Genomic DNA, 16,032 nt, shown 5'->3' on the forward strand with positions numbered 1-16,032 from the left:
CTCTCTCCAACCTCTCCAACCACATCAAAAATTTGCACTTTTCCATAAAAGATTTGTTAATGAGATTACTTTATTTGTCCAATTTTTTATATTCTTCAAAGACACTAGTATGTAATACCTAATCTATTTTTGAGCATCATAAGTTCATCGAAGAAGAACAACACCAATGCCGAGTGCGGCACTAAGCGCACATAATTCGCCCAGAAGCCTTTATACAGTCCATAAAGACCTTCAGCGCGGGCGGTCTTCATAAAACAATCCAACCAACCATTGTACAAGAGACCCTTACCATTCGCATCCAAACCCTGATTGTAGATACGTGTCATCATAACATCCGCCGGCGTCATGGCCACAGTTACACAACAACCGGCAATGAAACCACCACAGAGCGAGTTCAAGGCCGGCTGAACGATCAAATTATTTTCGCGCAGAAATGACTTGATCGGACCGAATGTCGCCAATTGAGCACCGGAACCGATTGAGGCGCGCGCAATGGAAGCAGTAGAGCCCCGCCATAAGCCAGAGATACCGCCTTGTCGATAAACTGTGCGGAGCGCCGACAGCATGCCCGTGTGTTCGTGCTGATAGCCGACGGCGACTTGCTTTGATGCGCGCGATTGCAGTTGAGTCTTTATCTGCGGGATGTGAAATGCGGAAATATGGAACTTTATTCAATTTGCGCACACTTTTTAAATATATTCATTTATAATATTTATATCATAAGTAAATAAAAACTTTCTAATTATCAAATGGTTATCTAGCCAAAGCTAATATTACGTCTCGTTATCTGTGACTGTTTATCTAGAGCTTATGTACGTCTGACATTCAGAATACTATGATGAAATAGTCTGACAGTGTTAGCTAACAATTTTTTATTTTTATACAAACCATGAAAAATGGACTAGAAAAGTACGCGCCCATTGCACCACCGGCGGCACCCCAGAACAGATTCAAGCCGAAAGACTCCTCACCATTTTTATTGCGTGTCCAACCCATATTCACTGCGCTGGTATGGATGCCCAATCTATGGAAAAAATTTACAAAAAAGTAAAGTATTTGAACTAATCTCAAAATAACTAGTTCCAAAAGAACTAGTCTCTAACTAGTTTAAAAGCCTAGTATCAAACTAGTTTCAACCAATTTATTATAATTCATTTAAAGTTAAAAATATTTTAACTAATCTCAAAATAACTAGTTCCAAAAGAACTAGTCTATAACTACTTTAGAAGCACTTAATTTCAAACTAGTTTCAACGAATTAAATATAATTAATTTGAATTTAAAAATATTTTAACTAATCACAAAATAACTACTCCCAAAGGAACTAGCCTTCAACTAGTTTAAAAGCAACTGGTGTCAACTAGTTTCAACAAATTTACTATTCTCACTTTACATTTAAAAATATTTTAACTAATCTCAAAACAACTAGTTTCAAAGTAACTAGTATCCAACTAGTTTAAAAGCACCTAATATCAAAATAGTTTCAAAAAACTTACTATAATTAGTTTAAATTTAAAACTAATCTCAAAATAACTAGTTCCAAAAGAACTAGTCTCTAACTAGTTTAAAAGCCTAGTATAAAACTAGTTTCAACAAATTTATTATAATTCATTTAAACTTAAAAGTATTTTAACTAATCTCAAAATAACTAGTTTCAAAAGAACTAGTCTATAACTACTTTAAAAGCACTTAGTTTCAAACTAGTTTCAACGAATTAACTATAATTAATTTGAATTTAAAAATATTTTAACTAATCCCAAAATAACTACTTTCAAAGGAACTAGTCTCTAACTAGTTTAAAAGCAACTGGTGTCAACTAGTTTCAACAAAATTACTATAATCACTTTAAATTTAAAAATATTTTAACTAATCTCAAAGTAACTAGTATCAAACTAGTTTAAAAGCACCTAATATCAAAATAGTTTCAAAAAATTTACTATAATTAGTTTAAATTTAAAAATGTTTTAACTAACTTCAAAATAACTAGTTTCAAAATAACTAGTCTCTAAGTAGTTTAAAATCACTTATTCTCAGACTACATAAATTTACTATTATTAATTGACTTTAATATAACCAGCTTACGTCACGCACCTCACACCATTTACGATGAACTGAAAGTACATGGTCGGCACCAGCCCCTTCTGCAAACCCATCCAACCATCGTTACGTACCACTGTGACCATACCGTGCAAAATACCCTTGTACGGCACAACATAGGTGCCACGCGCCGCCAACTCACCCTGTAACTGAATACGTGTTTTGACGACCTACGCGAAAAAATTTACTGTTATTTGCTATTTATTTAATAATTTCATCTCAAGATTTACATCGATGGGATTAGTGAAAGTTGTCGCACCCATGGCAGCCAAGCCTCCAATTATATATTCTGAAGCGTTCATTGCGAAAAAGATGCACTTTTGAACGGTTTATAAAAATAATTTATATAGATTTGAAATGTTATCGGAGATTATAAAAAAAATTCCATTAACAGATGTGGTATTTCCTCTCTCAATGCCTCGTAGTGCTGTCCCAGTCAGCTGCTGCCAAATGACTGATTTTTCATAATATTTAGCGAATTGCAAGTTTTCTTGATATTATTTAGAAAAACCTTATCACTTAGTTAGCTTATCATGCTAAGTATATGTATGTCTAATCTACGTCAGAGATCTTAATCTAGTTGTAGAGAGTAAAAGAGTAATGTAAATAGAGAAATACTAATGAAACTGTGGGAGGTACTAATACAAATTAGTACTAAAAAACACCTGTCTAAGAAATTATCTTTAAAGTGATCATAAAAAAGAGTTCCATAAAGTCTCATAAAGTTCACGTTCTAATGGCTTCGTCAACAAGCATTATTCTTGTCATTAGGATGTGTCAAATCCTCGTGTGGCTCAAAAAATTCAAATGCATCCCCAAAAATTGACTCTGGTACGGAATATGAAATCGATGAATAGATAAGAAACGTCGTTATCGTCAAAAGCGAGCGTTATAACACGCTGTTGATGACTTTTGATGAAGTCGAGGCAAATGATCTCTGTTTCCAACAATATGATGTACACATCACATGTATTGGACTCGCAAATATTGGCGACTCGTTAATTTAATACAGAGTCGGAAATCGTGTTGCGACTGGCGACTGTTGCTAGACAAAGTGTCAAAGAATGAGAGGTGGCCAATATTTTCCTTCGTCTTCCTGATTTTTTTGATACTGAAGAGCAACTACATATGTATATGTAAGAAGAAACCCAAATACTGAAATATTCGGAAATCACTTCCCAGGCATAAATCCTCTGTCAAAGTTTCGAAATGTTTGTAAATAAAGTCAGCAAACTCCAAACACACAACCACAACTTTACCTTCGAACATACGAGCATGTTCGCTGTTGCATTGCACTAAATGTGGTAAGTTACCCCGCTAATTATCCTCTAGTAGGCAAGTTCGAACACAAACAAACATGCCTGCGCATGCACCAGCAGTGCAGTGGAAAAACTCACCAAACTGCAGCATTGACTGGCATTGATAAGTGTGCATTGCCGAAGATCATCAAAGAAGCAAACGAAATCGAAGGCTGGTGAATAGCGCGTTAGTTCTACGTGGTGACTCGAAGCGAGTGGATGTGAAAACGGAAAACAATCGAGAAAAAGTGCACGCGCGTTTTACTAGAAGAAGATTTTTTTCTATTTGTGTTTTGCCATATGGAAATGGCAGTGTGAAAACAAAATTGATAATAAGAAAGTGCAGAAATTATGCAAAGTAAGTTGGAAGTGATAAGTGCTTGAGTTTTCAGCGCGTAATAGTGATAAATAGCAATATGCATAAAATAAGGAAAAAGTAAAGTGTTGGGAAAAGAAAAAATATATATATGAATATGTTGTTGTAATTGAAAGATGTATGTATGTATATATAAGTGAATTTTAGGCAGTTTTTATGCTAAAAAAATTTATTAAGCAAAATAATTAATTTATTTGCAAAAAAAATATTAACCGAATATATTTTTGAAGTGAAAATATATTTCTTATCAAAAAATGTATGCTTCGAAAAATAAATTTTGCTACTGGGGCGCCAGATCTCGTCAGTGTATGAGGGCTACCGCGAAATCCACTTTTTCTTAGCCCTTTTTCTGAGGATATACGAAAATAGAAATGTGTCGCAGCATGCAATTGCATCCATGTCGCTCGCAACAGGCTTCGTCATCGTCATGGCACGGTCGTCTCTATGTTCGTTTTAATTTTGGCCGACGCTGTCGTACGCGCTGATGCATGCGATATTTTTCGCGAAGCTGTGTGCGGCCCCATTATGCTACGGTGACCCCTTTCTCAGCACATACGGTCCTTTAAAAAAAGTGGCAACAAGTTAAATAAAGATTTTACAAAAAATCAAAGTGCTAATAATAAAAGCAAAAAAATAGTGAACACAATTATAAAAATAGTTTTTTTTTTTAATAATAATACATAAATAATTTTTTAGAAAAAAAAAATAAAAATTTAAATGAAAAAAAAAACAAAGAAATATATTTCTTTAGAAAAAAATTAAGAAAAAATAAATTTTAAATCGAAAAAAAAATAATTTTTTTTTCTTCAATAAATAAAAAAATAAAAGAAATAACAAATTAATAAAAAATCCAAAAAAAAATTAGAAAAAAGAAAAGAATTGCAAAAAATATTCTGCACGTGCAAATAAAACGAGAAAACATAACAACAGTTAAGTGGACTTCGGCGTCTAGAGTTTGCGCAGCACAAACACCAATCAGCTTGGAAAGGTGTAAAAATAGTTGCCAGCACATGCGGGCATACCAATAAACCATAGTGACATGTGTTTACTTAGCCCTTTCGAGCCCTGTGTGCCAGTGTGAAAGCGCGAAGGGAAGTGAAGTGCAAAAGCAAACGTCAGTGTCGTTGCCGTTGTCGCGTTCGACCGGAAGTTGTTAATATTTTTGTATTTGTGCCTTCTATGCGCTCATCTTTTTGTATTTGTATGTGCAGCGTGTAGAAGTTCCGCTTCTTATTGCGTAGAATTTGTTTGCGTTGTGCATTCTGCGCCAATTTGCTGCGTCGCCGGAAAGTTTTGACGTGCGCTGGCAAATTTAATACCAGCAGTTCCGTTTAAATTCATATTTTCGTTATTAATTTAGGATTTTAAGCACTATTTTTTCCACGTTGGTGTCAATAAAATTTTAAGTGTCAGCGGAGTGCATGTCATAACACGAAAATCAAAAATACAGTGTTAATTGAAGTTTTGGTCATTACATGAATACTAATGAGCAATAAAAAAATATTATGCATTTATAATGGCAATTTTGAAATTTTAATTAAAAATTACGATTGAGGCCAGAAATTTGTATGGTATTGCTTGACAGTAAAATATGCAATTAAAGAAGTGAATTATTAAAAAGCTCATTTCCTTCATAATTTGTGATATAAATACAATATTGCTGAATATAATATTGCCAAATCTGGAAAGTTCAAAATAAATATCAGAAAATAATAAAATAAGAATTACTTGTTATTTATTAGTTATTAATATAAAATTACCGGAAATTATTTCTAAGAAAAAAATATTATGAAAAAGTAATATAATAGTGATATATTTAGTAAAATCGTAAACTTTATGGGCAAATAAAAATTAATACTTAAATATTTCTGAGGGTAAAAAAACTAAAATGCTTAAATTCTTAGCAAAAAAGATTTTCTTCGGAATCTTGAATATGTGTGAAGACGTTTATAAAGCGGAGAAGTTAATATTTTTTATACGTTACCATAAATATACCCAGAAATATACTCAGAAACAGAAATAATATTTTTCCGACCGTTAGAGAACTTAAGGATGCCCAGATATTGAGTGAAAACTCCAAAAAAAAAATATTTGCCTCTTAGTGATCCTTCATTTAGTAATTTTACGCAACAATCGACCCAGATTAATGCTATCAATGTGTTGCAAAACCTCAACGGTAATCCAAGAATTAACAGTGTTGGAAATAAAATAGAACTGATATCGAATTTATGTGTTAAAATTAACCTACGAAATGCTAAACAAAAACCGCTCACTTTGTTTGCACCGAAGCATAATACCCACTGCACTCCGGACTGCAAGGGGATGCCTCTTGATGTCTTCCATTTAACATCTGCACAGTGAGGTCCTTCCTTAACTAAGGCGACGAAACTTCGGACGCAACAAACTTCAGACATGCGCTGACCGCCATTTTCAGCCATTAACATCTTCATCGATTTCCTCTTAGTAATTGGCGTGCTTGGAGTCAAACCACCACCCATTGCAGACGAAGAGCTCGAGTGGTGGCGAGAATCGAGAAAGACCCTCGATGACAAGTTTTCGGAACTTTACCATACTAATGCGGACTAGGTAATCTTTACAAGAACAACCCTTCTGACCTGAACAATTTGTTCGGAGACCATTACCTTTGACAACAATTCTTGCCAAATTTCGTGCAGATATTTTGATAAATAACTTCAGAGAATGCACCATGGTTTACACTAGCCTAGTACGTCGAAAGAATGATTTGGAGATGTTTAAACCTCAGTCAAAAGGTAGACAATAGATCTGACCTTCCTTCATACAACTTTGACAATTTGTACCGATGGGATATTTAGCCTTACCGGATGAATGCCTTTTTGACAACGTCCAGTAAGGACCCATACGATTTCGACAAAATGAACATTTTTGAGAATAAGTACTACAGTAGATCTCCTGTATTCTACTTTAAATCAAAGGGATCTCTCAGTTGCATAGTCATGAAGGAACATCTGGTCTTCACACATGGTCCATAGGTCCAGTGCTAGAACACAGGATTAAGCTCGTCCTCGCTTAGCTGTAAACGGATCCAAAAGTTCTTTGAAATAAAAATAAAGAAATAAAGCTGCATAGCTGTTGACTCAGACAAAAAACCGATATTCCAACCAATCTAAAACATATTAAACTAACATACGGACATATTAAATGAAATTATAATGATGAATGAATTGCAATTATTTCCGTTATATAATTTTTCGTTTAATACAGTTTACTTCCATCAAAATTTACAAAATGAACGGTATAACAGTGGAAAGGGTCCGGAAAGGGTAAAAAATATCATCCGAAATCCCGCTAGCTTTGTGATTTTGCAAAGCTAACCAGTTTTTAAGTTAAATTGAGTTAAGTAACCTCGTGTGCCATATTATTCATTAGATGAGGCAGTGCATATGCTCAGAAGCGATCCAATACTTTATCATTATGCAGTAAAATAGTTCGAAAACATTTTTTATTTAGCCCATTTCCCATGCTCTCCATTTCAGCCTTGAAATTTAATCACCTAATAGTTGACGAATTAAAAGTGCATTAGCCAAGAGTACTAATTTACATAATTTATATTTTTTTAAGTGTAAACTTAAAGAGATTAATGAATGCAACCGAAAATTATAATAACAAATACTAGTTTTGTGAACATAACCTAACATTTGCTGATGAAAGCGTTTGATTGAAGACTCTGTTAGGTTTCGCTGTTGGGGGCAATTGTGATAGCTGGGTAATTTAGTCAATTAGCTAAATTTTAGTATAAATATATAATAGATGTAAAGAGCTTCATAATTCAGTCAATTCAGTGACTGTCTGAAAGACTGATGTGAAAGAGATGTCGATTTTCTAGTACAAAAAGATTAATAAACATAATAATATGATTAATAAACAAACTATTGTGATTTATAACACGTAATTTTTAATAAATTAATTGTAGTCAATTAAGGCTTAACAGAGACTTGTTCCACCGAAATTTTGTGGTGTGTGTCTTAGCTAAAAATATGTTTAATATAACTCCTCTCCTATTTTTGCTTTTCATTCTAATGTCAGTACACAGAAAAAATTAAAAAAAAATATATTTCGTGAGCAGGGTTGCCAAAGCGAATAAAAAACGTTGAAAAAATTAAAAAAAGTGTTTGATATTTATTAATTAAAAAATATTTTCAAAAAAGTTTTATGAAAAATAGCAAGTGAAAGTGATAAAACACAAAATGCTGTGCAAATGTTGAAATTCCAAAAGAATACAAAAATCAAAATGTTGCCTCTAACAAAAACAAAACCACTGCTTACAAAAATGCATCCCTCAACAAGCAAAAACAACTCACACAGAACAGAAAATAAACCTCCGCGTTGGTCGCTCCTGCTATCCTGTCTCATACTGCTCGGCGTATCCTGCAACAACCACATCACAAGCGCACAAGCGGCAACAACAAACACACATAAACAATTCGCGCATCAGCAACTGCATAGCCTCGCGCCCGCGCAACTGCTGCGTGAGTACGCGGAGACGTCACTGCCGCTGAATACAAGTCGTGCGGCAAACGATGAGTCCAGCGTGGAAGCGTTGCTGGCGCGCAGTCATGTTGCGGCGAAGAAGTTGCAACGCCAACAGCCGGAGCTGACGCAGCAACACCGTCAGCAACAACAACACCGCGCACAAAAGCGCAAAAAGCAGCACAAACAACACAGGCGACAGGAAGAGTTGCAGCCGCACAAATCACACAAGCATGAAAAATCGCGTAAACAACGCGAACAACATGCGCCACAAGCGACGCAAACACATCGGGCAACACATCGTAAAACCAAAAGTGGTCTGCCCATCGAGAGCAACATAAATCGCGATGAATTTGTTGCGGACAATATTGCGCTGGCAGATGCCACAAATACGGTTGCGGCCACAAAGGCAGCAACATCGGCATTCGCTGTCAGCACAAACAAACGTGCCACGGCGCCGCAGCAGCAACAGCAGAAGAAGAAAAATGGCCGTAACGGCATGGCCAACGGTGTTGCTGGTGGTGGTGGCGGTGGTGGTAACAACAACAGTGGTGGCGGCGGCCGTAATGGTCATGGCATCAGAGACGTCGGACGTCAGAAATTGCACAGAAACGGTAAGTTACCCTTTTCGCTCCGTTTGCAGCAACAAAGCGCAAATATTTCTCTTTATTTATATAAATATTTTCAACTAATAACAACTGCATATACGATAGTATTATGTATGTACTATCAACTTGTGCGCAATCGCACATACAACTCTGTGTGCACTCATGTCTACTCTATTATGGCTGCTGCCAATTTGTGGCAGCAACAAGTTAGCCGCAAAGTTTTCCCATCACAAACAATGGGAAATACGACAATTGCTCATTCCGTCGGTACAGTGTGCTTACATTAATAAAATAGGGTATAAAATGTGTCTACGAAAGGGACGTTTCCCTGAATTCATCCTATTATCCATGCTGATATTTGAATGACCGGAAAGTTTTTTTTGGGTTGTCTAGTTTGCACATCTTTTCAGAACAATTCCTCTCATAAGTACGAGTATATACTATTTATTATCTTTTCTGATATTTGAGCCGACGTACGTCCGGGATATAGCATAATGCCTAATAGATAAGTATCGTATTATTATTGTCTTTTAAATGTTTGTACCAATCCACGGCTGCGTCCGGTGTGTTTTTCGTGACTACCCACCGTCGATTGCCTTACCTCAAGGTGCTGCAAAGCACATACATAGATCAAAACAAAGCGTGGATCAGTGCCCTAAACAATACAAGCTTTTTGCAAGCCTCATTTGGTTGCAATTGGTAAGGTTGGCCGGGTTCGAGACCGATCTAAAACTTCTGCCCTGCTGTGAGTCGGTTTTCACCGCATTTAGGCGTAAACCACAGCCACCAGGAATCTCCTCTAAGGGACAAACATAATGAGCAGATTAGAGTGAATTCCAAAAGCTAACTGCTCCCCGTGGTATCAGATTGAAGTCACCAATCAGACCTTATAGCTTTTGCCGCAACAAGTTCAGGACCCAAACTCAATGGGCAGATTGGAGCGAATTTGAAGGGCTTATTGCTCTTTGTTGTACCAGACCTTGTAGCTTTTGCTACCACCAGTTAGGCTCCAATCAAACTTAATAACTGGTGCCGCTTGCCACTTCAAATGTCTTTTCATTAGAAGTTATCCTATTCAAGATCTATTATATCAGTTCAAGCTGAGACGTCCACATCTTCAGATCTCGATGGAGAACATCGTTTCTTACATAAGGTTGTGCGTCCTGCTTCAATAACTAGATTTAAAATTTGGTTTAGCTGAGCTGCTGCAGATTTGAGTGATGTACGATCAGATTGATCTTTTTATTTTCTTTTATACATATGAGCTGCTTGTTTTTAGACCGACGTGGAATGGAGCGAATACAGCTGCGCAAAGCTTAACCTAAGCTGAGTTCTTTTGATTTTCACGTGATCTTTCCATGTCCACCTCTTATCGTTTGTTAGACCCAGATATTTTACGATACTTGTGAAAATAATACGTTCCTAAGGGTATACGCCACTTGTTGGGACTTTTCGGTATAAAAAGCATTGCTCTCTTTGGTCATAGAGGGTTCTAAAGTAGTCAATTTCGAATGAAAATCTAAATTTCTTAACCCATGATTTATGTGGTATTATATTTTAAAGTTAACACATTTGATGCCAAATCGGAGCTAACCGGATCTAATTTTTTCTAATCCGGTTTCTCGTGTGAAAAGACTTTAGCAGAACCTCCTACTTATCCATCAAATCTGATTTTATTGAACTTTATTCCTTTCAGCTTTTCGAAAAGTAAGTTCTCTATATAAGCAACTCTTCGTCTGTTGTTTCCGAAGAATTTTGCAGAAAAACAGGAGAGCATCTTATGAAGACGGTAAAGTTTGTACATGTTTAATGACGGTTTTTTTGCAGTTCTTCTTGAAATTTCAAGATTTGATTTTTTTCTTAGGGGAACCAAATCTTATTAAGTGCCATTCCTAAGCGCGAACTCGAGCTGTGAATATCTACTTCGATGATCCCCACCTTTTTAAAGAAAAACCACATAGACTTCAAATTTAATGGGGAATGTTTAATATCATTCGAAAGAGCATACCAAATTATTTTTTATTAAGATTATCTTTTTCAATTGTTGGTCTCGGCAACGTCTTAAATGGTCCGTCCGTTTGCGGTTTTCGACTGGTAACTGGAGAATAACACACGTGATGTTTTGCTCCAAGGCCTGAATCGAAGTGGGATTGTCCACATAAACCTTAAATTTTACATAACCCCACAGGAAAGAGTGTAACGGTGTGATGGTACATGATCTTGGTGGCCAATCGATGTATGGGAGCCGGCGTCGTCTTGTTGGAACCAAATGTCGTCGAGATTACGAAATCTGATATCTCAGATAACAAGGTTTAAACTTAAGGCGATGATTTGACTGAGGATTGGGATCAGATGCAAAACTAATCCTAAGTTGGATTAAAAGACTTTACCGCAGTTATATAAACATCTCAAGCGATAAAATCCTTCCAAAAATATTGCCACACTGATCTTAGTGTCTCAAGAAACCTCTCAAAGTAGTTGTAACGGCGAATTAACTTCGGATATGTTGTTGAATACTTCAGGTCAAGCTTCACTGTTGCACAGTTCATCAATATTACCGCATACCACAACAAAAACAACTAACTATCTCCTACAACGGCGCATTCACCAACACATTCTTCAAATTCTTGTTTATTAGACTTTTTAATAAAAAGAATTGCATGCGTCTTCCGCAACTGTTACAATTCCTTGTTTATGACGCGCTGCTTTTTCCCCTTTTTGCTGCGCTCCAGAAATTGACGTTGTTGTTGCTGCAGCAGCCAGGCACGTAGCCAGGGGGGGGGCTAGAGGGCTGAAGCCCCCCCCCGAAATAAGGAAATTTTTTAAATAAATCGCAAATAAAAAAGATTTATCACTGACTGAATCTTTTGAAACTCTTATACACAACTCAGCTCAAACCTATAACAGTCGTACGCAACTACACTAGACGGTGACTGAAAACTTATCAAAAGTCATAATTAAGCGTTGTACAGCTCTCCATCTTGATATGGCGAAGTTGGTTGGACAGGGATATGACGGAGCAGCAAACATGTCAGGGCATTTAAGTGGAGTGCAAACCAGGATAAAACAACTGTATCCAAAAGCACGATATGTTCATTGCGCTAGTCACCGATTGAACCTTGTGCTTTCTAATATTGACAATGCCAAGGCAGTTCCGTATTGAAGGTAATAACATAGACCTTCAATACGGAACTGCCTTGGCATTGTCAATGAAATAGCAAATTTATTTAGAAACCATTCAAATGCAAACACAACTTTCCAGGACGTTATACAGAAGCACGCACCAGAAAGCAAAAAAATACGACTTGTTCGCCTTTGTGAAACAAGGTTTAGGTGAAAGCATTATAAGCTTTGTGGAGCTTTTCAAATTCATTATACTAAGTTTGGAAATAATTTCGAGTAAGACATGGTCCATTTCGTCTAAAGCATCAGCCTTCTTAGCAGCGGTAGAGAAAAGCGATTTTTTGCTTAGTCCATTCGTCTGTGAGCAATTGTTCAGCTTAACGCTGCCACCGTCTGTGCAACTTCAAGAAAAATCTATGGATTTTGTATCAGCAATGAACCGAGCCAAAGAATTAATAAGAACTCTGCACCAGATAAGAGAAACAACGGATGGTTTTTTCAACGATATTTTCCAAACAGCATCACAAATGTCTAAAGATCTTTTTGACACAGATCTTGTAGTGCCTAGAGTGACTTCGCGTCAAACTACTCGTGCTAATCCACCTTGCACAACCCCTGAAAGCCACTTCAGAAATACAATATTTATTCCATGCGTTGATGCTCTGATTCAAAACATGACAGAACGTTTATTAGTGAATGAGGATATAATCTCGTCATTTCAAATTCTACTCCCAGGTTTTGCTGCAATTGATAATGCCGAAGAATTAAAAAATTTAACTTTTTACTTCGAGGAGCAAATATCACTGACAGCATTAAAATCAGAGTATCGATTGTGGTGTGCCAGCTTATCAACAATAGATCCAACCATAGAAGTGTTGAAATTACTGCAACATTGCGATGCAACGTATTTTATAAATATTCACTACCTGCTTACAATTTTAGCAACTCTTCCAGTGACGACCGCTTCCTTTGAAAAAACTTTTTCAACCTTAAAAATAATAAAAACTTTACCACGCAGTGTGATGGGCAATGAGCGGCTGAGTGCACTTGCTGTTATTGCAGTCCACTGGGATATTAAAATAGATCCAGTAATTAATGATATGGCAAACAAGAAGAAAAGAAAAATATTACTTATTTAAGTTACAACTACCAAATAATTTAAGTAATATGTATACAAATTTATATTGTTTTTTTTTTTAATAAACAGAAAATTTAAAGTTTATATATGTTTTTACTTCAGCCCCCCCCGAAATGAAAAGCTGGCTACGGGCCTGGCAGCAGCTGTTGTTATTTTATATGCAATTGCTGTTGTTGCCGGTGTTTTATGGCAATGCAATACGCGCAGTCTGACACGGCAGTCATATTGTTGTTGCAAATGTGTTTTTGTTATTGCTGGCAGTTTACTGCTGCTAAATATGGTGCCTGCTTGCCTGCCAACAACTCTGCGGCACGAACAAAATGATCGATCGCAGTGAGAAGTTTATGTGTAAACATGAACGGCACGCTATATAAGCAAACAAATATAAATATATACATATATTTACAATATATACTTTATATACTTGGCACTCACGTCGCCTCACCTCCATCTCACCGAAGTGCAAGATGCGCTGTGACGTGCGAGCGCGTCAAATGTGCGATCGATCTGTCAGCGATAGCGCGGCTGGTGTGCGCCGCCAAGCTAACAGTTCTCAGTTCGTTTATTGCGATCGTTGACCAACACCAAATATGGTTCGGTTTTCCACACAGCTCGCTGGAGTTGAAAGAACTTTCCATGTGAAAGTCATTACAGCTTCTGGTGCAACGAATTCCAACTGAGTCCAGTACTACACTCAGTGGCTCGTCCATCCATTTGCTAGTTCTAGGTAACACACACACACTCATGCAACTGCTGTCTGGGCAAGCAGAAATTACTGAAATTTTCAAACGTGTCCAACGTGCTCACGCCTGCTCTTGCAGTTTGCCATAGACGAGTGGCATAGCAAATGAGCCGCAGATTGCCGAAGCTGAATTTCATTAGAATGCATAATTTTACGGAAGTGCAGAAGGTTGAACTTCAAGTAGCGCTGACCGACTTCGCCGAACTACAGCAATTTACCGGTGTTAGGGCTTTGGATATTTACATTTACGTTTCGATAATTGGTTGGTTCAATATTTGGCGGTAAACGTGCTATACTGTGACAACCTTTAGCTGCTAGGTAAGCTGTAAGCTTATGAATGAGGAACGAACTCAACACTCGATGTCCGTTCTATTTTGGAAATGACTTTTGCAGTTTTGCATACCGATAGGTTAGTCCATCGAGTTTCTATGAAATTTCATAGATTTCCCTATGTCTGTTGTATACATATGCTACTATCTTCGGGACCTTGCCGTTAAAGTTCTTATACAGTCTTTTTTCACTAATATCCCTAGGAGTGGAAATAGAACTCCACCCGGTTTATCTCTCGAAACCAAGACCACTTAAAACGGCTCTATGTGAAAAAAGGTTTTAAAGGTCCGAGCTCGAATTATCATTACCAAGTTTCCGAGATTTTTTTGGAGACGAAAGTTTCGAAACATTTATTGGAAGCATTAATCCGTTTAATTCAGATTAACCTCAGGGTAACAACTTAGTAATTATTTTTTTTTTAATTGTTGTCAATTTGTCTCCGGAAGTTTTAGCCCTAATTGTTACAGATTTTAAAGATTTTAAAGCTTTCTCTGAACTCCTCCAGATTTATCAGATTTGTTTAATTTGATCAATTGTATATCTATATCTCTTTTCGGAAGACGATGTCTAGAAAACACTTATATAGTCTTATCATTTTAAGTTCAGCCGATGTGTCCGTTACTGTGTGCGTAAATATATTCTATAAGGCTCAATATGGCATCATATAAGAGGAGTCTTAACATGAGTGGTAAGAATATCAGGTTTTGATATCAAAATAGGAGGCCCTTGCTATGATTCGGAAGGTCTAAGCAACTTTTCTCGCGTTACAGATGAATTTATTCGCACTCATAAAATGTTGACCCAAAAGATTCGCAATTAGACCCCTTTAATTTAAATAACAAATATTGGATCTTTGTTTTTACTATTATATTCTTTCCTATAACAATTGACTTACTTATCGAATGGATCTCTTAGTATGTTACATAAACCAACACAGCCATTTATGTAGAGAAGTCAGTTTGCTAATCTTCAGCACCATCGGTGTTCGCAAGCCGACACTTATCATCCTCACTTTTAACGACCATAAATACGGTGCAGTCAATTGGTAATAAGCTTTTCCGAAGCACACATAAATTTACAGTAAAACTCCTTTGTAAAATCAATTTCTATAAAATTTACTACACAAGCGCCGCACAGTGTGTAATTTTGTCAAAGAAAAAGTAAAAAAAATGAAGAAAAAATGTTAACATTCACCGAAGCGATATGTGATACCTTCCACTAGTGCATTTCCTATAATAACCATCTTCTTAACTGGCGCAGACACCGTTTACGCGATTATAGCCGAGTTAACAGCGCGCCAGTTGTTTCTTCTTTTCGCAACGTGGCGCCAATTGGAGATTCCAAGCGAAGCCAGGTCCTTCTTCACCTAGTCTTTCCAACGGATTGGAGGTCTACCTCTTTCTCTGCTTTCCCCAGCGAGTAGTAACTATATGTATAACCAAATCCGAATCCGTACCTGACCGGATTGGATCCAACGAAAAAGGTTTTGTTACTTCTTCCTAGGCACGTGATTTAATATAAACAACCTTCACGTCGAATTAAGGTTAAATAAATAGGAGAGCAATATTTTATAAAGATGTTTCCGTGAACACTTTGTATGAAGACCTTAGCGTTTCCTTGGACAAAAATGCATACCAAATAACGTGAAGATATATTGCCAAATAAAAAAGCTTTCAATATCAGAACTCGATTTTGATCGGTCCCTTTGTATGATAGCTACATATGTATATGCTATAGTGAACTGATCTGGAAAATATGTTCAGAGATTGTAGCATTGTCTTGGGCTAAATGCTGAATCTTGTAAAGATACCT

At 36.7% G+C, this 16,032-nt stretch overlaps 2 protein-coding genes across 7 annotated transcripts in view; one reads left to right on the top strand and one right to left on the bottom strand.

Moving 5' to 3' along the window:
• Positions 1-16,032, bottom strand: part of LOC105232408 (solute carrier family 25 member 35) — an 89,510-nt gene that overhangs the window by 38,927 nt on the left and 34,551 nt on the right. Inside the window, exons 2-5 of one of the 3 annotated variants that reach the window (XM_011214071.3) lie at positions 2,327-2,550; positions 2,091-2,266; positions 889-1,024; positions 39-635 (exon numbers count right to left, since the gene is read on the bottom strand). The exons of 1 other annotated variant lie outside the window; for it this stretch is intronic. In XM_011214071.3, coding sequence (XP_011212373.2) covers positions 105-635; positions 889-1,024; positions 2,091-2,266; positions 2,327-2,398 — 915 coding nt within the window. In that variant the 5' untranslated portion in view covers positions 2,399-2,550 and the 3' untranslated portion in view covers positions 39-104. Of the gene's footprint in view, positions 1-38; positions 636-888; positions 1,025-2,090; positions 2,267-2,326; positions 2,551-16,032 lie in introns of those variants that run through there. One more of the 3 variants, XM_049446877.1, reaches the window with a different exon arrangement.
• LOC105232483 (laminin subunit alpha-1) overlaps positions 2,671-16,032 on the top strand; it is a 213,506-nt gene continuing 200,144 nt past the window's right edge. For 2 of the 4 annotated variants that reach the window (XM_049446854.1, XM_049446857.1), the window contains exons 1-2: positions 2,671-3,752; positions 7,876-8,893. In XM_049446854.1, the coding sequence (XP_049302811.1) occupies positions 8,008-8,893 (886 nt within the window). In that variant the 5' untranslated portion in view covers positions 2,671-3,752; positions 7,876-8,007. Of the gene's footprint in view, positions 3,753-7,835; positions 8,894-16,032 lie in introns of all 4 variants that reach the window. The other 2 variants (XM_049446855.1, XM_049446856.1) reach the window with 2 other exon arrangements.

This window comes from Bactrocera dorsalis, chromosome 1, assembly GCF_023373825.1.
Source record: "Bactrocera dorsalis isolate Fly_Bdor chromosome 1, ASM2337382v1, whole genome shotgun sequence".
Classification (NCBI taxonomy): Eukaryota; Metazoa; Arthropoda; class Insecta; order Diptera; family Tephritidae; genus Bactrocera; species Bactrocera dorsalis.